A 24,370-nucleotide genomic window follows, 5' to 3' on the forward strand; every position below is an offset into this window, starting at 1 on the left:
TCAAAAGTAATAAAGCTAGATGTTAAGTCTGCTTTTGCTTTTGCTCTTTTGCTCTGTTCTGGTGCCCAAATAATTCAATTTTAGACTCATCTGTCCAAAGAACATTATTCCAGAAGTCCTGGCCAGACTGGTCTTTGTTGAAATTGATATTAAATATCCATGTGTCCAAATATGTTAAAACTGACTGTATATATACAACACTACAGAATGTACATTGTATTTTCATATTTTCTTTATTTTAATCTTTAGAGAAGAACACATGCAGGTACAGACAAAGCCTTCTTACAGCCATGCAAAAAGTTTTCCCATGAGTAATCAGAAATTATTTTATTTATTTGAAAATCTAGAGAGGATAAACCCCTTGAGATGCAGCATCTCGTAGTTGAAGTAATGCGGTAATACGGTCAACAGATGTTCAGTTGATCTTGCTCCTGATCCAATCAACGAACGAGTAGACGTTGGCGTGGACTGCAGGCTTCTTCTTACCGCAGCCGTCACCCCAGCTCTCCACACCAGCGACGTAGTTTATCTGTTTTTGCTCACACACCAATGGGTTACCTGCATTTCCCTGCAGAATTATAGAGAGTAAAGGTGTGACTATTTCCTCTAAAGAAGAGAGCTGTGGGAGGAATTAAATGTCTTGCACACTTCGTCACAGGCCTGATGTGTGCATGCTTGAATTTAAAGGTAAGAGATAAAATAAGATATTCCTTAATTTGTCCCACACTGGGGAGATTTACATTGTTGTAGCAGCGAAAAGGAAAGAGCACAAAAAATTATAAACACAACACAAATGTAAAAAAAAAAAAAAAAAAATAGAACATTTACATAGTTTATACAGTGCTGTAGTGAGCAGTGACAGAATATACAAGAAATAATATTAAAGGTCCCATATGAGTCAACTTTTAAATGATAAAGCATGTTTAGGTTCCATATCAATATTCAGAAATTAAGGCACTCAAGCTACAGAGAAATGCACACAGCCTGCATTCAGGAACTGTACTTTTAAACAAGCCATAGGACCACTGTAACTTTGTGATCACAACAAAGCAGTCCCTACCATCAGCCATGGTTAAGCCCCACCCCCTGGACCGTTTTGTTACCTGAAGTCTGCTTTAATTTTGTTCAATTACTCAAAAACAAATCAGCCAATCAGATCAAAGCTAAAGCTTAAAATCCTCTCCCCTGATTGGCTGATCCTACTGTTGTTACTTACTGAAGAGATGTAAAACAATATAGAGTTGATTTTTGGCTCTTGACATCACAAATAGCCTATATTCTGTCATTCTTATCAAAACTACATATAAAAGGTCTAAAATATGGGACCATAAATAGCACTGTTAAAGCAGAAGCAAGCCATCCGGTTGTTTTGGCTAACTTCCTGTCAGTCGATGGAGTTAGCACTCCCTGCCCTCGTCCCTACGTCACCACATTCACGCACATCCCTTGGCTGCACACACAGAGAGGACTGTCCCTTTATGCCGTTCTCTCTCCTCATTGGATAAAGGTTGTAGGATACAAGGAAAGTTTTCTCCTCAGCTTACAGCAGAGCAGAGTGACTGACAGACCCATGTTTCGGACCAAACACTCTAGTAATTGCCGGAAGATATAACTATTTAAGACTTATATTAACACAAACATTCCGCTTACTTCTGCTTTAACTACTATGACAGCACATGAATAGATTTTTTGAGATGATGCAGCACATTATGCAATTACATACACACCTGACAGCTGTCAATGCCACCTTCCAAATACCCTGCACAGAGCATGCTTTTGTCCAGTTGATCTCCATGGACTTCAGGAGCTTTGCATTGTTCTTCGGGGATCAGCATCATATTAGTATTCAACATCTTGCTGCTTATCCGTGCTGAAAAGTAGGTGAAAGCAAATCAATACAGATTACATTATAGGATATATCATATAAATACATATAATACCTACATATATATTCATGATATAATTACAATGTTATATGCAATTATTTTAAATTGCTTCTAGAGTGAAAGTATAGGAAAGGATAATAATAGTAAGTGATAACAGAAATGTTCTTTACCGGTACCAGGTTCAGTAATCCACCATCCAGCGATCCCACACTTCTTTCCAGCAGGGAAGTTCTGGTCTGGTAGACACACCGATTTCACATAGCGAGTTTCCTTTGCACAGTAAGGACTGTCTGTCACTTGGAGTTGAAGCAGAGCTACACAGAGAGTTGACACAGAGAGTAAGAGATATGAATCATTTTATGAATAAAGTATATCAAATTACATTTCCCAAAACAAAATATTTTTTGGATTCATGAGTTAAAAGCTCATGAATCAATGACTCAAACTTTTGGATTGAAGTAATCTAAGTTCAGCTATTGTGTACATTGTAATGTATTACTGTACTTTAACACTAGGTTAAATATGACACTATATTCATAAAATGTGACAAACCAATGTCATTGGAAGGTGTTTGCGTCAAAGTGTAGTTCTCATGAACAATTGTTTGTATTACTGGGATGGTCTGGTCCCTCTCCCCCTGTTTGTCTAGGTTTCCTCCTCCCAAAACCACTTGGTATTCATGCGTAGCTTGACTGGAAAAAAATAAAATGTGAAATGTTCAAGGTAGAAAATTGAACAAACTTGAAATTGCGTACAAAAAAAACAGAACCTACAGACAGTTGGCAGCAGTGAGGACCCAGCAGGATGAGAGGAGGGCTCCACCGCATGTGTGGCGAAACTCAGACGACGAGCCTTTGGGTCTCATCTGCACCGACACCTGCCAGGGGTGGGCAGCGACGTAAGCCCTGCTCTGCCCAAAATACCTGTGAGCTGTGAGAATGTCAGTCTTTCCACACTCGGAGAAAGGGGAGGAGGCTGGTTCTGGATCAACAGGCAGGGTTGGCTTGGCTGAAGCTGAGGTACATCAGAAAAGAGTTAAGTTTAGCTTTGGCATTCATGTTTAGTATAAACTGTGTGTGTACTGTGCTGTGTGCAAGAGCGTGATCACCTCCAGGGCATTTCTTGATGTTGCAATAGTCCCAGTCTAGTTTATTTTCCTTTTTAATAAAACACCAAGGTTTTTCATCCCTATCTGGGTTCCTAAGATGTGAGGAAAACAATGAAACAGCTGCATTATTGTTTCTCCCCATTCACAGATTTGTCTATATTCTACATAAAACATTTATGTACATTTGAAATACAAATTTAGAGATTGAAAAATTGCAATAACTCCATATATTGCCATGACTAAACCACACAAATATGTAAGTTCATGTATATATTCTTTCTTTCTCTGTATATCATTTTCAAAAGCTGTCAGTACATCTATACACTGTTGCCCATAAAGTTGGAATAATTTACACTTTGTTTATCAAGAATAAATCACATTGTCACACTTTGTGGGCAACTGTGTATATCCATACACAAGAGTCTAAAAGTCTGAGACAACTTTCCCAGATTTAGAAGATGGATGTTAAAAGTTGATAATAAGTAAAATACCTGCAATAGTTTTCCCCTGGCCCTGGGTATCTACTGAGGGTTGGGTACATGTGGGGAATAAACCCTGCGTTTAACAGGATGAAATTAGATTTCCAGTCCAGACACTCCACCCCTTGTTCCGTCATACTGTATTTACCTCCGTAGTTCTCTCCATTCCCTTCATAACAGTCACTGGCAGCTGTAGAAAAATGTTGCCGTAAAAGATGTGAGTTCGTATTTTAAATGTGAAAGGTGAATAAGTACACAAAGAAGACTTAGCCAAGTGAATGCGGTTATATTAGTAGGACTGATGGTTGGCTGCGTCCTTTATAAAACCTTTACCAGTTGTACAGAGACTCCCAGAATATCCGTCAGGACAAAGGCAGCGGATACCAGCACAAGTGCCTCCGTTCTGGCAACGATTGGGTAGGCAGGGAATTAGTGACACTGATGCACAAGAGAAACACATGATCAGTAGGTTCAACAGCAGGGGGGTAACAAGGACATTTGGGGCTCTCATAGGACACCACCCATCCTGACTCACCAGAAAAATCATATTTGATATCTTTGTCATACTTACAATCCTTACATTCATCGCCTCTGAATGGAAATATGCACTTGCATTCATAATATGGCGGTAAGAAGGGGGACATGAGGCAGTCACCATTACCACAGGTGACATTTTCGCAAATGTTTTTGACTGAGGAGCAAAACACGTTATGAGTTACAAGCAGGTATAAACATAGTATGTATTAGCATTGCAAATAAATATTTTGCAGCAAGTGACATAAGACGATCCTCCTTCTGACCTGGTGTTTGACACCTGTCGCCTGTGAAATATCTGGAGCAGTAACATCTGGTTCCTGTAGTGGGATCAGCACTGCACCCGCCACCGTTGAAACAAGGGCTTGAGGCACAAGCAACTAGAAAAGGTGAGAAAGTGTCAAACAACCTGATGGGAAACACAGTTACACAAAGCCGTCCAGGGCCACTTACCCTCGGTTTGCCTGTATCTCTCCATGAAAGCCAAGCGTTCAGTCTCTTCATCAGCTATATTTGTCAAGAAGAGAGTTGATTCAAAGGTTACACAGAAATACAAGTGGTGACCTAGGTTCTCTGAGTGAAGAGACAGGTGATGAGTCACGAAGAGTAATTGAGAAGAAAGAGAAGAATCTTTATTTAGCATGTTTTGACGACAGGTCTTCTTCTGGTGCTATTTTTGTTTTTTCTTAAAGAGTAATCCACAACACTTACCCCAGTGGGGTCAGTCCCCATACATAAGGCATATACAGTATAGTAGGAGAGATAGTCTTGACACAGTAGAGTACACATTTTACATTAACAATGACAATAATCTACAATTCAATTCACACAGTTTCAAAAGTTTTTTAAAGAAAGATAAATCAGTGCTGCCAAATTGTGTCACCGCATAGATGAAGAGTAGAAAAGAGTCTTACGTTGAATGGTCTGACCATGAATGGTCACTATGCTCAGGCTTATGAGCAGAGCTCCTGCAGACAACATGTTGCTGAATGTCACTCTCTCAATGCATACAGCTGCTGATCCCGTGTTTGACTTAAATACCCAGAACCTGCCCGTTCCTAATCCTGCTTCATTTTTTTTTAAAGGTTGTCCTATTTAGCTTTATACAGACTTTAAACTCTATACGCAAAATTTCTCTTTGCAGAATTGTTTGCTTTTGTTTTGAAATTCTTTCTTTTTTCAAATATCGAAACATGGACTATTGGACTTACCCCCGATCCTGTGCCAACTGTATCAGTATGCAGTCTTTACCTTCCTACAAACCTAACCCTAACATTCATTCAACTTGGCTATCCTGTCAGTGATCCCAAATTGCAACATACTGCAAATACAACAAACCTTTTCTAAAAGATACATAAGAAGAAAAGCTAATGTCACCAGTTGCTTGACCTGAATTAAAATTTGCTCTATAGAAAAATAGGATCAGTAAGGAAAACATCAAATGTGGGCACTTCTTAGAGAGAGGTTGGGACATTAAATCAGTTCATAGAATATGAAATCAGAAAGGTAAGGAAAAGTAAAACTTTAATGTCCCTGGGGGGGCAATTTGGATTATAGCCAGTAGTTCACACGACAAACAATACCACTAACAAAGTCAAGTAAATTTACTCCTAAACCAGATACACAAAATCGGACACATTCAATACGCACAAGACATGACACAACAGATCATACAACATACAAGGTAAAAGCAAAGCAAGGCAATGCAATGACCTGATGTCAGTGGTTGTTAAGAGCCACTACAGTATGGCAGACAGGACAAAGGACAGCCTGTACCTGTTGGTATGACATTCATTTTTAAACCTGCAGCCTGAAGGGCCTAAACGTAACTCGGTGTGCAAAGGATGCAGAGAATCAGAAACAATGGATAGAGCCTTTGAAATCAGTCTCTCCTCTTTTTGTTGAGGTTGACTGAATTATTCCTGTTGTATTTAAATGTTTCTGGTTCTATTGCCATGCATTTAGTCTTTTCAAATAACATATACTGTTGGCCAATGTTTGCAGTGGTGAATGTTGTGTATTAAAATGAATGACAAAGAGACACTGTAAAAAAAAAAAAAAAGTTATTGCAGTACTTCATTCAGTGACTTACTCAGAAATTCCTGAAGAACATTTTTTATTACATTAATTTCATTTCATTAAGTGACTATATTTATTTATTTTAGTGAACACTTATATCTAGTGGCATACATGAGGTTATGGCGATGGAGTGAGAGTCGGAAGTGAGGGGTTTTTTTCTGTTTATTTTTTTTTTTTTTACAGTAGGACATTGGCAGCATGTCTGTGGTCCTCAAGTACGTAGTGATGAGAGTAAATAATAAGCAATCCAGTCATCAAATCTGCGGACGTTGGCGTAGACGCCAGGCTTGTACTTCTTCCTGCAGCCGTCACCCCAACTCACCACACCGACAACATGGTGCGTCCCATTACACTCACACACCAGGGGGCCGCCAGAGTCTCCCTGTGGGAACACACAGGAGGGTCAACCAATACTCACAGTGTCACTGCATAGAAGAAGCAAACACATCTTCATACATGAACAGACCTGGCAGGAGCCCACGCCTCCTTTCATGTTGCCTGCACAGAACACGCTGTCATCCAGAGAGTCTCCGTACACATGGGGGGGCTTTACATTTCTCCTGGGAGATCAGGAGGACACGAGCATCCAGCAGCTGGTTGGAGCCATACTTCTGGAAAAAAAAAAGTTCAAATGCAGAGATTTAAGTCTTAAGCCACGCTTTACAAGATGTTTATAAAAAGAAGCATTAATAAGAATACACATGTACTGGGGCGGTGCATGGCGCGGTGGTTGGAGCGGCCGCCCCATGTGGAGGCTGCGGTCCTCGGCGCGGGCGTCCCCCCGGTTCGGGTCCCGCGTCGGGCGGGCCTTTCCTGCGTGTCATTTCCCCTCTCTCTGCCTCCCCCTTTCCTGTCTGTCTTACTTTACTCAAATAAAGGCAAAAAAGCCAAAAAAATATACTTAAAAAAAAAAAGAATACACATGTACTTTTCAGCCACAGTTTAAAAGTGATTATCCTGGCATGATAGGCAGACTTGACCAGAGTGTGTGTGCATTGTAGATAGCCTACTTACAGTATGAAGATCAGATACAGTCATGTAATCCACTTTTAATCACAGAACAAACTCTGATGCAACGTTATGTCAATATTTAAAGTGCAAAGTAATAGGTTTCTCTTTACATTTGTCTGAATCTCTTGGCTGTTAGCTAATTAATCAATATAACACAGTCCTTGAAATGACAGACTTTGAAATTATCAAGTAAACATTACATTACCCCGTCTTCACAAAGCGTGTTTCTTTGGCACAGTACGGTTTGTCAGTGAATTTCAGCTGAAGCATGGCTGCAGGCAAAGGAGCTGTTCACTGGTAAAGTCTCTGTTATTGTAATTTTACCACACTGCCGGTTTTTTCTATGTGGATGCTTATAATCAATTACACAGAACAGAACCTCACCAATATCATTATGAAGGCCTGTACTCCTCATGCACAACAGCCTTCTCCACAGAACTGACCTGATCATATTCTTCATGCTTCTCTATGTCCACTCCTCCCAGCACCACCTGCATTTCCACCCCATTTTTACTACACAAACAAACAAAATTTATGATAAGAGTGTGTCCACATTTCAAATCTACATCAAACAATCTCTAAACGGTATTGTATTGTGTAAATAACAAAGATGCTGGTGTTTACATGCAGTGGGCAGCAGTGAGAACCCAGCAGGACTCAAGGAGGATGCCTCCACAGATGTGGCTGAAGGACCCGTGGGAGCCTTTAGGTCTGGTCTGCAAGGACACCTGCCAGGGATGGAAGTTGGTATCCATTGACAACCATTATATGGACAAATACTGCTGCGCGGACCCCCCCGTAACTCAGAGAAGGAACGGAGGACTCTGAAAATTCTCACAGCTCTTAGTTGACATGAGGGTGAGTAGATAATGAGTGAAATTGAACTGGGCGGTGGGGGTGACCTCCGGCTTGACTGGGCGGGGATCTGTTACACTTATGGCTGGTGAGGTCAGATGGGAGGGCAAGTAAAAAATATCAAATAAGAGAGGTGGAAGGAAGGAGCTGTGTGTGTGTGTGTGTGTGTGTGTGTGTGTGTGTGTGTGTGTGTGTTTTACCTGCAGAGCATTTCCTGATTTTACAATAGTTCCACTTCAATTGGCCATTTTTGTTAATAAAGCACCAGGGCTGATCATCGCCATCAGGGTTCCTTCAATAAAGAAAGACTTTAAAACTCGGCATCCTGCTTTTTTCTTTTTACACATTTAGTTACAAGACACATAAACACAAATAAGTTATTTGTATTTTTGCACATGAACAGCGTATTACTTATTCTGTAAAGATGTAATGAAGCTGAATTTTTTTTAAAGATAATTGCATCAACACAAACACAAAGCACATACTGTACGGTGAATGTCTGTAATTCAATTAACTAATACATTATATAGATTAATTACACACAGAACGAAACATTTAATGTCTTAATTGTATAATGAATATGGCTTACATTTAATGAAGACCTAGAATTCAGTATCTCAAAAAATGTGAATATTACAAAAGACCAGTTTAAAAAAAAACATATTCTGAAAAATATGTCCTTCTATATGCACTTGGGCTATTTGACTTGAACTACTGGAATTTACTTTTCCATGATATTCTAATTTATTGAGATGCACCTGTATATGAAGTATTAATACTTCAACTGCAGTAATTGTGGGGTCCAATGCCATCAAAGCCAGCATCTAGTCTGTGAAGGGATCTCCTCCTTTCTGCAGGATGAAATAAGAATTCCAGTCCAGACACACTCCTCCCCTTCAAGGGTCACACTCACCATGCCACGGTACGACTCTCCGTCCTCCCGGCAGCAGTCGTTTGGTCCTACAGGCACAACAGGCCACTGAGCATTAATTGTTGTGTTATATCTGTATTCTTAGGTGGATTGGTCTTAAAACGTGATTTTGTTGTGAGTGAGAGAGTTATACTTACCGACTTTGCAGAATGTCCCACTGTGTCCCTCAGGACAGGAGCAACGGAAGGAGGAGCGCTCAGGCAGGAGCCTGAGGGGCCTGAGGGGCCCTAAGACTGCCACTAGGTGTCACCAAAACTGGGATTTTAAAATCATGCAGCTGTATGTTTTAGCCTTATAGTAAAAGCTGGTAAAACTACACTGATGATTCTCATATTTGATCATTTTCCTAAAACATATGTTAAAATGTCAGAATTTGTTTGGTGACCTTTAAAGGGATAGTTCACCCAAAATTCAAATTTCACTCATTATCTACTCACCCTCATGTCGACTAAGAGCTGTGAGAATTTTCAGAGTCCTCCGTCCCTTCTCAGAGTTACAGGGGGGTCCGCTCAGCAGTATTTGTCCATATAATGGTTGTCAATGGATACCAACTTTTGGTGTCAAAAGACACACCAAAAAACATCCAAATACCTCCATACTGCTCGTCGGTAATGTCCCTCTTGTATTGAAGCCCCGACATGAGAAATTGTTCCGCCGGTCACTGACACAGGAAGAGCAGTGAACTGAGACACTGGGAGCTTCCCCTACAAACAAGCTTAAAATATAGACTTATTTAATTTTTTTCTGAACAATTTCTCATGTCGGGGCTTCAATACAAGAGGGACATTACAGACGAGCAGTATGGCAGTTAATGACGAACAGGCCACGTCCACTTTCACCTATCAACATGGCACTCAAGATATTAGTTAATAGTCACCCCTAGAGCATGCATACCAAATTTGTCCAATGGTCTTTGAGATACAGATTTGTGGCATTTATAGCGCCCCCTATAGGCTGAGCTCAAAATGCTTTGGTTGGCAGCTTCCCAGTCCCACTGTGAAGCTACCCACCAAGTTTTGTGATGATAGGTCAAAGGGTGTGGGAGTTATGGCCAATCATTTCTAAGCCCCGCCCATTGCGAAGAGTCATTGGTCCGTGGCGGCCATGTTTTTTGACCAATCTAGCTGTGCCGAAGCGGAAGCAGGAAGTAACGGCGCCATGCGTCCTTAATTTGGAAAAAGTCTCCATAGTAGTACAAGTGAACGGGAGTCCAAGTTTAAGCCTATTTCGCGATCCGTTTGAATTGTGCCATGAGAAAAAAATATGACCTCTATCTGTTTAAAACATCACGTTTCATGCCGAGAAATCAGCAGTTTGTTGTAAACCTATTGTAAAATAAAATTTTGAAGAATCCGTAAGCAGAAAGACTACAGGTCGCGTAGGTGACATCACACACCAAATGCCACCCTTTCCCGTGTCAGTTGGTGACGTATTTTTTGTGGGACACCAGATTTGTAGTCCGTAGAGCGTCGTCACACAAAAGACATTCTTCCATTGCCGTTTTACGATAAACTGCTGATTTCTCTGCATGAAACGTGATGTTTTAAACAGGTAGAGGACTTTTCTTTTTCTCATGGCACAATTCAATCGGATCACAAAATAAAACTTTGACTTCCGTTCACTTGCATGGAGAGTTTTTCCGAATTATGGCGCTGTTACTTCCTGCTTCCGCTTCAGCACTCTATAATAGAAATGTGTCTTTTCATCCCCCGAAGCTGTAGTATACCAAATTTGGTGTTGATAGAGTCAATCTTTCAAAAGTTCTATTCATTTTACTGGTTTTCCACATTATGCAAATTAGCAGAAAAAAAACTAATATGGCGGACCTTTATGGTCTGATTGGCTTTTTTGAAGAGCACATTGAGCTGAACCCATAGGCAGGACCTGTGTATCAAATTTCAAGTCAATCAGACTTAGGGTGTGGTGGGCGTGGGGTGCCTCCCCCAAAAAACTTTTTAAAACGTGAATTACAGCGCCACCATCTGGCCAACTGGGCTCATATTTTAATAAAAGTTGATGCACATCCTTTCCAATCATTGGGCCAAGTTTCAAGTTTCTGGCTCATTCCAGCTCAAGCGGCAGACAACGAATAATAATAAACCGGGACAATCTTAGAATAAGTAAATTACAAAAAAATATATATAATATATAAAACAATGTGATAACATACACGGTGGTGCAGCCTGTAAGACAATGAAGAGGGCTGAAAAACTTGTGATCTCAACGGACCAATCACAGCAGGCCACAGCTCGGTCAGCCAATAGGAAGCCAGTAACGGTACAACGTTGACTGTTTCACAACAACACAGGAAGAGCGCGTTTGTGTGAGTTAAATCCGTGGTTAAATACCAGTTTCGTCGTGTTGGCGCATTAACAGACACTAAAAACTTTTTGGGGATGATTCTGTAAAATGGGATAGCATCGTCAGCTCCCTTCATTCAGTTTATATATCAGCTCTAAAAACGCCATGTTTCCGCTGTCATTGCTGGAGCAAGTGAGCAGCCCGGTGTCGCATGTAAACATTGTAGCTTTGCTCGTGTCCTTGCTGGTGTTTTACATTGTGCGTTTTTATCAGAAACGACGACTCTTTGCAAATATCCCTCCAGGTCCCAAACCGTGGCCTGTCGTCGGTAACTTCGGTGGCTTCCTTGTCCCGTCTTTCATCCACAGGAGGTTTGGACAGCAGCAGCCCGACAGCAACGGGGGGGCTGTGAGGAGCCCCTTGGTTGTTTTAACGGAGCAAGCCACTATTTATGGCAACGTGTACAGCCTGTTTGTAGGGAGCCAGCTGATCGTTGTGCTCAATGGATATGAAGTGGTCAAGGACGCTTTGTCCAACCATCCCGAGGTGTTCTCCGACAGGCCGGATATCCCCACAGTCACTATCATGACTAAACGCAAAGGTAAGACAGCGTTTTGCATTAAAGAGCCCATTGATCTCTATGAGGCGAGCTGATAAAGTCATGTTAGAGACTAGATGTGTTTCTAGTAATGGTCTGTTCTTACTCATAAAAAGGGTGGACACATTGTTAGAAAACCAGAGTCAAGCTGAAGGATGAAGATGCACATTTCTCACTTGTATTTACAATACATATGATGTAGGCCTTTGCTGTACTTAGAGACCAAAAGGAAATGAAGTAATGAGTGACCAATATTGTTTTTTACAATGGCTGATGTCAATATCAAGAGAGCAAGGCAGCCACTGTGTCCATGTAAGCCTATATAGCTGAAATCCCTTCTTTCTTTCTTTTCTTTTTAATGACAGTTGCAAATAAAACACAAAAGTGCTGAAAGTAAATTAACATCAATGGATGCTGCTGTTTGAATTGTGTGTAAACATACATCTGGACTTTATGTGCAAAGCACTCATTCCAAAATAAAAAAATTATAACTTAAATGTACACTGATAAACTTCAGTTTTATTGCACTTAAGGGAGGCAACAAATAGAATAGGATGCCTGTTTCTGGAGTTTAAAAGGCCTTGTGAGCATTGTAATTAACTTGTGCTGATTATGGAAAAATGCCATTATACTGTAGTTGATGTATCATCAAATGAAGGTAATGTGTTGAGTTGACTCTTTCATTAGGATATTTTTGCTTTGGTGTGATGTATAGGAAAAGTGTGGCAGCAAGCAGAACACACTGTATTGCTGACATTTGCAAATTGAAGCTTTTGAGGTGGTCCAATGTGAAGTTGTATAACTGTACTTTATGGTTTGTCATGTGAACATTCTGGTGTCTTATAAACCCACATGGGCTGAGTAGGCACCATTTAAAAGTTTAAAATGCAGAAGCTGTCTTTATCATTTCAGTTTCTGTTGTCCCTGAGCTCATATTCTCAGACTAGTTGGCACACTGTGTACCTTGAGCTATTGTTGGTCTGTTTGTTATTCAGTCTAGACGTATAACCTTATTGGACAGCACCACAAATTAACCATAAAGTTGAATCAACAACTTTCTAAAACACACAACTAAGGAGTTGGAACACATGTTGTACTCTATTGCATTTATAGGTGTTTATAGTTATACTTCAAACTTCAGTCTACACATTTCCACTTCAAATCATAGGCAGATTGTATTTACCCTCCTAATTGCTAAACCTCAGCTATGCAATTAAGACTCGTTGTACCTAGACAAAGATACTGAGAGGAGTAAAGGACAAAATAAGTCTTTTGCATAACCTGCAGCATCAATTACAGAGTTTAGGGTGTAGTTTGATTCAGAAACAATCCAACCAGCTTAATTGTGTTTTTCTTGGTATTTTTCTATGTGACAAATCCACAGAGAAAAGAATGAAAGCTGATCATACTGACCCTGTACCTTGATGTGCTCTTTGTTGAAATTAATGACTTGAGATGTAACCCCTCCTTTCTCTGGTTTAATTGAAGGAATAGTCTTTGCACCTTACGGGCCCATATGGAAAAAGCAACGAAAATTCTGCCACGCCATTCTCCGTAACTTTGGCCTAGGAAAATTGAGCCTTGAACCGTGCATCCTGCAAGGCCTGGCCACCGTCAAAACAGAGCTGCTGCGAAGGAATGAGGCGTCTGGTGGCGCCGGTGTTAACCTGGCCCCGTTGATCAGCAACGCCGTGTCGAACGTCATTTGCTCAATGGTCCTGGGTCAACATTTCCATCACGAAGACCGTGAGTTCCGTACATTACTGGACCTGATGGAGCGTGGGCTGGAGATCTGTGTGAACAGCCCTGCAGTCCTCATCAATGTCTTTCCACTGCTCTACTATTTGCCTTTTGGTGTCTTCAAGGAGTTGAGGCAGGTGGAAGGAGACATCACTGTGTTCCTGAAAAGGATCATTGCAAAACATCGGGAAACACTGGATCCTAAAAACGCAAGGGATCTTGTAGACATGTACTTGATGGAGGTGAAGGAGGAGAAGGACAGCAGCTTCACAGATGATTACCTCTTTTATATAGTCGGAGATCTCTTCATTGCCGGCACTGACACTACTACTAATTCAATTTTGTGGATTCTGCTCTACATGGTGTTATACCCTGATATCCAAGGTAAATCCATCCTGAAATACAATGAATAGGTAAAGACCGCTACAATCTAGCACCTTTTGTAGTTGTCCTATATAACACCGACCTACACCTGCAGTAACTCCAGTCGGATGCTGTCCAAGTTCGTATTATTGGTTCTTAGGAAAATTATCTCTGCTCAGATGCTCAGAATATTCTAGTTCAAACTTTATATTGTAGAACCACATCAAATGTTTTAAGCTTATATGAACCACATACCCTGTTTTCTGCATGAATAGGAGGCTCTCTTGGGAGAAAAAGGGAAGTGGAAATCTCAACTACCAACTAATGTTAGGAGATCCAATGTCTTCATGCTATTTAACTCTTTGTCCAATTGTTTCAGCAGATCAATACATACATATACTGCTGCACTTTAATACTTTAAAGGGGACCTATTATGCTTGTTTCAGGGGCTTTTAATGTGATATTGGACCCCAGTGGGCCACTAATGAAAGTTTTGATCGATAAAAAACTCCATATTTATTGCATACAAGCTGCCTGTGCACTCCTCCACCCTGGCTCTTTCCTGCTTTGCACTGAAATACTCAGTTTCAGCCAAAAAACTCTCCAAACTCAAGCATTTGCAGCGGTTTAGAGCTCCTGAAACTGCCCCCGGGGATTACGCCTACTTCATGATATGGCACGTCCACGTCCTCTAAAGCAAGTATCCAACATTTTAAACATATTTATAAGTCTGAAAAGCTGGAAAAGCATAATAGGTCCCCTTTAAAATTGTCATGATCATCCCAAAAAAGTGTGGAATTACAGTCTGTTTCAGATGAGAAAGAGATTAGGTTAATTAACTTAATGTTGCTTTGCTCCCCCCCCCCCCTTTTGATTGTAGAGAGGGTCCAGGCAGAGATTGATGAAGTCGTGGGGAGACATCGGGAACCGTCTCTGTCCGATAAGGGAAGTTTACCATTTACCGAAGCCACCATCATGGAAGTGCAGAGATTAACTGTAGTGGTTCCTCTGGGTATTCCACACATGGCCTCCAAGACAACAGGTGAAGTCAGACAGCACCAGTGACCGCTCTGTGTTTACTAAATGCTCTGTTAATGCTCACCCTGTCAAATCTCTCAGACAATAATTGTCCCCCAGGGGATAATTAAGATTCCTCGTAATTTCTTGCTTTTACTGAGATGATCGTATTTTAATGGACCATTTCCCTCTTTGCAGTGTTCAGAGGCTACACTATTCCCCAAGGAACTGTTATTTTGCCCAATCTGTGGTCTGTCCATAGAGATCCCACTCTATGGGACAACCCAGACAGTTTCAACCCAGCACGCTTCTTGGATGATGATGGAAAGCTGCTCAGGAAAGAGTGCTTTATACCATTTGGGATCGGTATGCCATGGGCTGCATAATTCAAAAGACACATATAAAATGTATTTTAACTTGATATGCAGAGGATCTAATGATTTATCCCTTGTATCCCTCAGGACGTAGAGTGTGCATGGGTGAACAGCTGGCGAAGATGGAGCTGTTCCTGATGGTCACCAGCTTATTGCAGTCCTTCACATTCAGCCTGCCGGAGGGAACGTCTCCTCCATCCCTGCAAGGACGCTTCGGCTTGACACTGTCACCCTGTCCTTACACTGTGTGTGTGAGCACTCGCAGCTGAGACAGTGGAAGACTTGGTTTGCACATATTTCGCTGTAAACAGGTTGCTCTTATGCCAACACCTTGAAAAGAAGGCCAGAGATGTTGGTGGTAAAGGTCACCTGGGAAGACATGTTGTTTGAAAAGCAATGAGATGTATTTTTCTAACAGAGAGTGGCATTTTTGCATGTGCCATTACTATTTTTATTATGTATAATTTATCTATAATTTCTTTAATTTATTAAGGAAATTAACATACATTTCATTTACGTAAGGTCAAGAACTCATCACAAAGCACCACAATCCAACATAGGTATTATAATTGACTTAAATCAGTGCAAAATCACTGCAGATTATCTCAATGAAGAATTAGGAAGCAGTAAATGTTTTGTATATTTACATTCCTATCAAGTAACAATCAAGTTCAATTAATAATAATTATGTTTATTAATTATTTGTTTAGCAGCTAAGTGATTATAGTGTCAGTGTTACATGCTAGGTATCTTTGATTTTAAAAGATACATGTTGAATATCTGTATTGTTTAGTTTATTTAGTTTATTAAGGGACAGTGTGCAATGGCATTAATCATTTGCAGGAAATGAGAAGACGGTTGCACCAGATTTAGCTCACAGCTAATTTCCATCTGCAGTCCCAACATGTAATACACAGAAGACACAGACCACAAACTAAAATTGAAAGGTTATCTTTATACTGTATTTCAGATTAATGAAAATGACCACGTCTCACCAGGTAATGTCCTTTATTTGGACATAAAGGAAAGATTTATATTTTTGGCCGAGAGTTTAAGCTATGTTTCCTCAAAAACTCAATGGATTATTGGCAGCCAGTCTATAAAGACAGACTTTCTTAAAAACAATTACCTCAATTTATCTTGTGTGCATCTGTTGCTGAGAAATGCTCATGTCATTGGTTAACAATGACAATAAGGCTTTTAAGTTGTGCAGTGGAGCCACTGATCTGTGCATTAGTCCTAACATCACTTAAGTCACTTTCTTCATTCTGAAAAAACAAACTGATACCAAATCATTCATTTGGAAGAAGGAATAGAAGTAAATCCACCAGCAGGGGTCGCTCTGGCACTTTTAATTACTGTAGGTGTTTATTGAATAAGCACCTAGAAATGGAGAAACCACACTCTCTTACTGTAGTAGACTTACAATCGCCTGGTGGAAGGGAATTATCATTTCAACAATAAGGTGAGACTTTGACAGTAGTGACTGAAAGACATTAAGGAACCTCATGCTTATTTTCAACGTTTAATAAATGCATTTGTTTAGGTTCATACTTGATTCATCAATTATTACACACATTCCTGTGTTGACTATGCTGGCTCAAGAACACACTTTGCACCTTGGTTTGCTCATGCTGGGTCAAAGGTGTTTGATGGGATCATTCACAGCTGAGCTGGTCACAATACTTTGAACCAAGCTGCTTGTTGATTCATCTTCCCATGCCATTGTTGAACTGTCTGGATCCATCTTACATTGGGGGATTCACAGAATACTAAGTGGGCAAGATGTTATGTCAATATTAAAAGAATTGCATTGACAGTATAATTGCCAACTAAAAAAGTCAGTATGGTTAAACAGAAAAAAGTTATACATTGTAAATGTATTCTATATTTTAAACCTGATAACCTGATCAAATGTCAGTAACCTTGTCCATTTGTTGTAATGTCTAGATAAATTATATTTTCAATAACATTTGCTGCTAACTTTGGTCACCATAATGTTGAAGACAATAATGAATAATAATGAAATAAATAATAATGACAAGTACATTTGATTTAACTTACCTGGTGACATGTTTTGAGGAGAGGATACCCTCATGATACTTAAGTTGTTAAGTTTGGCCATGATCCATTTCCTGTCACATTGTTTTTAGTATCATTAGCTGCTATGTTTGGCCTTTAACAATCTACACGGTCGCCCATAAAGTTGGAATAAAATATACACACATATATACATATTTCACCCCTTCTCATGAAATGATTGTGACAATGTGATTTATTCTTGATAACGTGTAGCCTATGTCTTCTCAAAACCTTATTGATCAATCTCTCCATATCACTGTGAAAATTAAACCACAGTTAACCTTTATAAATAGGAATAAAAAGAGGACCGTCTGTCTAAAAATAAAATTATTTCACCTTTATGGGCAACCATGCATAAACAAAGGGAGATAGAAGAAGTGTCAATGTCAGAAAAAACAAACAAACATGAAAATTAGCTGATATATGAGCCACTAGCTAACAGAATACAAGACAAGTGCAGAACAAACATCACAAGACAAATGGTGTTTGATATCAGTTACATCAAGCAGTGCCTATTGTACACTGTTGTGTTTGTATTACCAGTTTTTACACAACAATTTTTCATTGGGAATAATAAAAAATATTCAGATTTTTTGACATAAAAAGTCATTAAAAGCACATTTACAGTGGTCTCTTTTTGTGTTTGAATGACTGTGAGAAATTGTTTATATAAAATAGCATTGTTCTTGTTGTTACTAGATATAAAAGTATGAATGTAAGATAGAAAACAACCGGTGTATGGATAATATGTAACCCAACTCACCAGGCTGGGTCAAATGAACAACCAGGTCCCTGGGTCAAATTATAAATGGTCAAATATAATTATGATAAATCTGAATGTGTGTTCAATACAGAATGCCCATGAGACACAATCAGAAGTTTTAAAACTCCCATTATCATTATTAGTTGATTTGTTACAACTCCCCCTGACTGTGAATAAGTGTGTGAAAGGTCACGGAAGTGTCTTCGTGGTCACGTGATCGCCGACCTTCCTCCCACTTTTTCTTTCCGTGTGTCCGGGTCCGGATCTGTCTGTCCCAGTCGGAGCTGCTCTGGTTGTTGTAGCAGGGTCCACGAACGCACCATGGCCTTCTTTACCCACCACGTGTGCAGAGGTCTGTCGTCCTCGGCCGTGAGGGCTGCTGCCATTAAACATGTGACGATCATCGGAGGGGGACAGATGGGCGCAGGGATCGCACAGGTACGCGGACAAACGTCTCAGTCCGTAGAGCCGAGCGGCTTAGCATGTAGCTTCAGAGCAGCTACTGTAGCAGCAGGCTGACAACATGCTGCCTGCAGAGGAGAGCAGACCGTGCGCCTGGCTCCAGCTCTCACTAGGGTGTGTGTTATGTAAACAGTACATAATATTATAAAGCATTGGACCCGTTAAACTTAACAGCTGTGTGCAATTGTATAAATTGATGACGTTGTAACTGACGTACACCTGCATGAAAGTCCTGCCTGTCATAAACTTAGTGCGCAGCTCCCGAGCAGACTGGATTAACCTGCCGATTTAATATGTATTTAAAATAAACTGCACAGAAATTATGTTATAGAAAATACATATACAAACTCGTTTACAAACAGTCAACCACATCTAAGACAAAGTAAACAATAGCAAGCTAGAGGGTCACTGTTACCAATAGGAAAACAGGCGTTTAACTCAGTATTGATAATAAAGAGTAAAAACAATTGAAGTAACCAATACAAGAATAAAACCTCCAGAAAAAAAACAACACTAACACCAGCCATCAAAAAATGCAATGCATAGGCTACACACTGCAGCCATGAGACTGTGTTAAAATGCTTGCAAAACAGGTGAGAACTTCATTAACCAATGACAGACTGCAGTTTTGTAGTAGCCTGCTCAACCAGTTTTTAGTACAAATTTAAGGATTTAAATGCCCAACAGCCAACACCATAACTGTGAATTCACCAGTTTGTGTTTAAGTTTGAATCTCATGAAAGAGCACCTCCATCCATTTTCATCCGCTTATCCGAGTCCGGGTCGCGGGGGCAGCAGTCGGAGCAGGGATCCCCAGACTTCCCTCTCCCCAGACACTTCCTCCAGCTCTTCCGGGGGGACCCCAAAGGCAAATGAAAGAGCACCTCTGAACCTGAATGAAAATTGGGGCAAACCTCCTGATTATTCCCCTGATTGCTTTGTCTATAAAGTGTCATAAAACTATGATAAATCCTGGTGCTGGTTCCTAAAGACCATGTGACAACGTCTTTACATGTTTTCATTTTTGTGGGACTTGTGGTCCAAAAACCAAAAATGTTCAGGTCACGCATCAAATCCTCATGTGGGGTCATTGAGGTCAAACTGCCCGTGTCCCTAACCCTTTCCCCACTACTGTCTACCATGAAAAGATAAATGAAAAAGATTGCATAAAGACACTTTGTTGTCAATGATCCCTTATCATGCAATTTACAAAAAGCCAAAACTAACCAATGGTCTGAAAAAAAGTTTGACATTTCCTTGTTAGTGATTGGTTTTCTTTTCTCTCAGTACAATCACTGATTGTTTGCATCAGGAAGTTGTGGTGTCAAATAATTCAGTTATCCGTATTTAAATGCAGTTGTTTCCTTGTGGTGTAATATAACACAATGAGATGCATGAAGGGTTTCATTCAGACAGATCAATCATTATGAGGTTGTGTTTATTGTGAGAATTTGTGAAGCCGAAGACAAATTTTCACATTGTGGACAATAAATATTCTTCTTCTCATTATTATTATTATTATTATTATTAGTAGTAGTAGTAGTAGTAGTAGTAGTAGTAGTAGTAGTAGTAGTAGTAGTAGTAGTGGGAACAAATGCAGGGAATTTTGAAGGATACACATTTAACCACAAGGTGTCGCCCTCTACTTTTAGTCCTCAGTCACTATTGGAGAGTGAGCTGCTCACACATGTTCACTGCATCCTGACACTATACAAGTTCTTCTACAAAAAACATTCATCATTTTGTATTTGTACTATTAGTTTTCTCTGAACTTTGTCAAGCTGTTTTACAAATACTCAGAATGTGTTTCCCCACGTTTTCCTTTAGGCATTGCACACTACATCAAAAAAAAAACCCTATATCACCCTGTTTGTTGTATTATAAGTCACAGTGAACTTGTTTCTCTCTTGCAGGTTGCTGCATCAACCGGCCACACGGTGACGCTGGTGGACATGGATGACAACATCCTGAAAAAGGCTGTCAAAGGAATCGAAGCGAGTCTGAAAAGAGTGGTCAAGAAGAAGTTTGCTGATAAGCCGGAGGTGAGATACAGGAGATCAACAGAGAAAATAATGAACCACTGGGTCACTAAAATAGACTAAAATGTGTTGACAATATTGTTGTCTGGTTTTGTTGCAGGCAGGTGAAGAGTTCATCCAGAAAGTCATGCAGAACGTTTCAACCTCCACAGACGCTGAATCTGCTGCTCAGGTGTCGGATCTCGTGTTGGAGGCCATTGTGGAGAATCTGAAAATCAAGCAGGATCTCTTCGGTCGGCTTGACAAGATCGCACCAGCGTGAGCACATTTTAATTTCTGTTTATTAGTTATAAGGGCCAAGAAGAGAAAGACAGAATCAACTCTTACACACTTCTGAACACATGGAGGAGCTGAGCAGCTGTTGGACAAGACAGGAGAAAATGCTGAAAGGCTTTTTCTTGCTTTTAGTGGTAACAGCTGCCTGTACTCACTGCTGCTTCCTGCCTGTTCTTCTGCACTTTGCATTTTCAGACACACCATCTTTGCCAGCAACACATCCTCCCTGCCGATCTCTGACATCGCCAGCTCCACCAACAGGCTGGACAGATTCGGAGGCCTTCACTTCTTCAACCCAGTCCCTATGATGAAGCTTGTAGAGGTAGGACCCCGAAAAACGACCACAATGTTAATTTGTATTTATTTGTCTGCGTATTTAAAGCAGAAGTAAGTGGTCCGGTCGTTTTGGCTAATGCTGCGTTCCAGGCAGGCTTTTGAAATCGTAAATTACAGCTTCAAGTCACAACTTACGACTTTGTAGCGTTCCAGGCAACCCACTCGTGTTTTTCCGACCTGTTTTACCGGTGAAAGTCACTATAACGGCCACTCGTAACTTCCGACCGGTGAACTCGTACCAGATCGAACTGGTACCACTTCACGGTCGGAAAAATACGAGTTTCCTTGAACGCACCATAACAGTCCTCGTCCCTACGTCGCCACATTCACGGCGTCCCTTGGCTGCACACACAGCCCTGCATGCCGTTCTCTCTCCTCATTGGATAAAAACTGTAGGATACGATCAATGTTTTCTCCTCAGCTCAGAGCAGAGCAGAGGGACTGACAGACCCGTGTTTCGGTCCAAACACTCTATGTAAGTGATTGCTGTCGGAAGATATAACTATTTAAGACTTATATTAACACAAATATATCACTTACTTCTGCTTTAAATTGGACAATCTAGATGAATATTATGGAATCCTAAGAAGTAATGCATTAGATGTGTTGCGTCTGCGTACGTGTGTTTTGCCATGTTCAGACTTGGTATTAACATCTGTCTCAGTTGATCCCATCACAGGTTGTCAGCTATATGCACAAGTGAGAACACAACCAAGATGCATTGGTGATGCATTTGACACTCAGGTCTGGGCCACATGCCTTTTTACAGTGTGAACACGAACGCATCATGGTTGCATCATTGAAGGACCAACTACTCTGCTGACATCCTTTGACACAGTGTAATTAGTTCTAACACAGTTTCATTATGAACTGAAGATATTTCACTGTTTCAAATGTATAAAACTTTATTTGTAAATCCTGTTCACAGCACATTAATTGGTTTGGCTACAAACAGCAACCCATACCTCTTGACTTGAAAATAAAGTATGGAAGTCATATCCGATCGCAAGTGGTCAATTGAGATGCATTTTAAATCCAGGTGTGAACAGATGTACTGAGAGCTGAGACAAGAGAGTTGAAGTAACTGTTGCTGCACATTTATCTGAGCAGTGGAGCCATTTATATTCAAAGTAAATATCTGTTATAAACTGTTGTTTCAAAATAAGAGCCTTGTTTATATGAACTGAAGGACTTTTGTATAGTGAAATACTGAAGACAGAAGTGCAACACTGACACAGATACATAATAATTTGAAACAAGTCTCTTTCAGTTTGCACTTGAACCTGTTGATTTGGCTCTGACAACACACTAGCATTTATATATATTTGCTCAACAGTAATGCTGAATGCTTGCATAGATGTTATTCAGTCACAATATTCAGAGTGATACTTAAAGAGGAACTATGCAGGATTTGTAGCTTAATTATGCTACATTTTTACCTAAATTCAACAGCTTTTGAGTAATTGTGATGATTTAATAAATATCTTAACTCGTTACGAGGGAGAATAGAGGCTCTCTGCCTTCCACGTGCATGTCACTTACTGCGTCTCTTGGCTGAAAACCAACCTTGCAAGATCAGCGCACCGCAACTCAAACGCATCCCGTAACCCGTAATCTCTTGTTTATGACAGATAAGACTACACAAATATACATGTAGAAACTTCATATATGATATATAACGTTATGTACTGCTCTATTGATTGATTTCTCGCCAGCTGCGTTGTAAACAAATGCACATGGCCAGGAGGAGGGTTAGCAAAATGGCGGAAAAGCGACCAGACTTACATACTTCCTCTTTAAAGGCCTGCTGCAATAGTTAAGCCGACTTTACGTGCTTTTTTTTTTTGGTCATGGACCTGTTTTCTGCAGCGTCTTTACACTCTTACCTGTATAAGACGGGGACATAATCAAGGGGAGGGTAGCGCTGGATTAGCCTGTATTGGCCACTAGAAAATACCTTTTAGTCTTCAACTGTCAATAAATAAAATATTAGTAGCAGACAGCGCTCACATGCTGAGCTCACCACCTCTGTCCAGCAGAGGAGATGAGCAGAATATACTGACTCAGATTAATACTCATTTAATACTGTGATGAAGCGTCAAAGCCCCAGGTGGTAGACAGGGAGATTCTTTAATCATTTGAGGTACTGGTCATCATCCAGGTGTCTAATGGCAGCATCACTGGAGTATTCATTTCATTTCATCCACAGGTCATTGGTACGTCAGCAACGAGCCAAGAGACGTTCGATTCCCTCCTGGACTTCAGCAAAAAGCTTGGAAAAACACCTGTTTCCTGCAAGGTAGGACCCGCCGCCTTATTTCATGACATCTGAGGTTTCTCACAGATTATATCAGAAAGACCCTCTCAACAGAACCCAACCCACTGTCTCTCTGTGCTCAGGATACACCAGGGTTCATTGTAAACCGCCTGCTCGTGCCTTACGTCCTGGAGGCCATCCGGTTGCATGAGAGAGGTGTGGAAAATTATTATTATTATTTTATATTTTTTTGAATGATTTCTGCAGCTTGGTGTTTACATTAACCACTGTTTTCTTCCTCAGGTCATGGATCCAAAGAGGACATTGATATTGCCATGAAACTTGGTGCTGGGTATCCCATGGGACCCTTTGAGCTCTCGGACTATGTAGGACTGGACACGATGAAATTCATTATGGATGGTGAGTTACAGGGAGAAACGGCACTAATTTGAATGAATTCTTTATGAAATGTAAAAACTGATGTCTTTCTGTCGTTAATTTTTAGGTTGGAGTCAAAAGGATCCCGACAATCCGCTTTTCGCCCCCAGTGAGCTGCTGAACAAGATGGTTGCAGAGGGCAAATACGGCAAAAAGACGGGAGAAGGATTCTACAAGTACAAGTAGTGACGGCTTGAAGTGTTTCTGGTTTTGTGTGGAAGACGTCAATCTGACAATGGTCCAAAAAAAAAAGGAAATCGTGAAATTAACCATCCAAGACAGACTTGTAGGAAAAATGGAAATAGAAAAAGTGCCTGTGCCTTCTACATGTAAGGTCAACTTTTGTCTCAGTCTGTTTTCTTATGCACTTAACCACTAAATGACATTTTTTTGTGTGAGAAGATAACATTAAATTAAAGTAGATTTTTTTTGAACACCTTG

General features: G+C 40.4%; 3 protein-coding genes and 1 pseudogene across 4 annotated transcripts; 2 read left to right on the forward strand and 2 right to left on the reverse strand.

The window, feature by feature from the left end:
- Nucleotides 1–214: 214 nt before the first annotated feature.
- On the reverse strand, nt 215–4,508 carry LOC146991921 (factor VII-activating protease-like). Its single transcript, XM_085792121.1, has 11 exons — nt 4,461–4,508; nt 4,274–4,387; nt 4,045–4,164; nt 3,807–3,911; nt 3,486–3,663; nt 2,995–3,086; nt 2,660–2,894; nt 2,439–2,578; nt 2,057–2,200; nt 1,728–1,870; nt 215–568 (listed from the first exon to the last, which is right to left on the reverse strand). Exons 1-11 carry the CDS (start codon nt 4,483–4,485, stop codon nt 416–418), a joined length of 1,449 nt encoding a protein of 482 aa, XP_085648247.1. The 5' UTR covers nt 4,486–4,508; the 3' UTR covers nt 215–415.
- A 1,722-nt stretch (nt 4,509–6,230) lies between these two features.
- LOC146991922 (factor VII-activating protease-like) lies at nt 6,231–9,732 on the reverse strand (annotated as a pseudogene).
- Nucleotides 9,733–11,169: 1,437 nt separating this feature from the next.
- On the forward strand, nt 11,170–17,322 carry cyp2u1 (cytochrome P450, family 2, subfamily U, polypeptide 1). The gene is made up of 6 exons (XM_085780678.1): nt 11,170–11,785; nt 13,271–13,906; nt 14,766–14,927; nt 15,101–15,268; nt 15,364–16,063; nt 16,224–17,322. Exons 1-5 carry the CDS (start codon nt 11,350–11,352, stop codon nt 15,543–15,545), a joined length of 1,584 nt encoding a protein of 527 aa, XP_085636804.1. The 5' UTR covers nt 11,170–11,349; the 3' UTR covers nt 15,546–16,063; nt 16,224–17,322.
- A 1,070-nt stretch (nt 17,323–18,392) lies between these two features.
- hadh (hydroxyacyl-CoA dehydrogenase) lies at nt 18,393–24,370 on the forward strand. Of its 2 annotated transcripts, XM_085780726.1 has the most exons (9): nt 18,393–18,559; nt 20,497–20,625; nt 20,723–20,880; nt 21,094–21,220; nt 23,444–23,533; nt 23,635–23,707; nt 23,795–23,911; nt 23,997–24,152; nt 24,183–24,370. In XM_085780726.1, exons 1-8 carry the CDS (start codon nt 18,443–18,445, stop codon nt 24,113–24,115), a joined length of 930 nt encoding a protein of 309 aa, XP_085636852.1. In that variant the 5' UTR covers nt 18,393–18,442; the 3' UTR covers nt 24,116–24,152; nt 24,183–24,370. The 2 variants fall into 2 exon arrangements, with proteins under 2 accessions (XP_085636852.1, XP_085636845.1); XM_085780719.1 differs by having other exon boundaries at nt 23,997–24,370.

The sequence above is a fragment of the Trachurus japonicus genome, chromosome 1 (assembly GCF_045865225.1).
Source record: "Trachurus japonicus isolate A0001 chromosome 1, Traja_1.0".
Classification (NCBI taxonomy): Eukaryota; Metazoa; Chordata; class Actinopteri; order Carangiformes; family Carangidae; genus Trachurus; species Trachurus japonicus.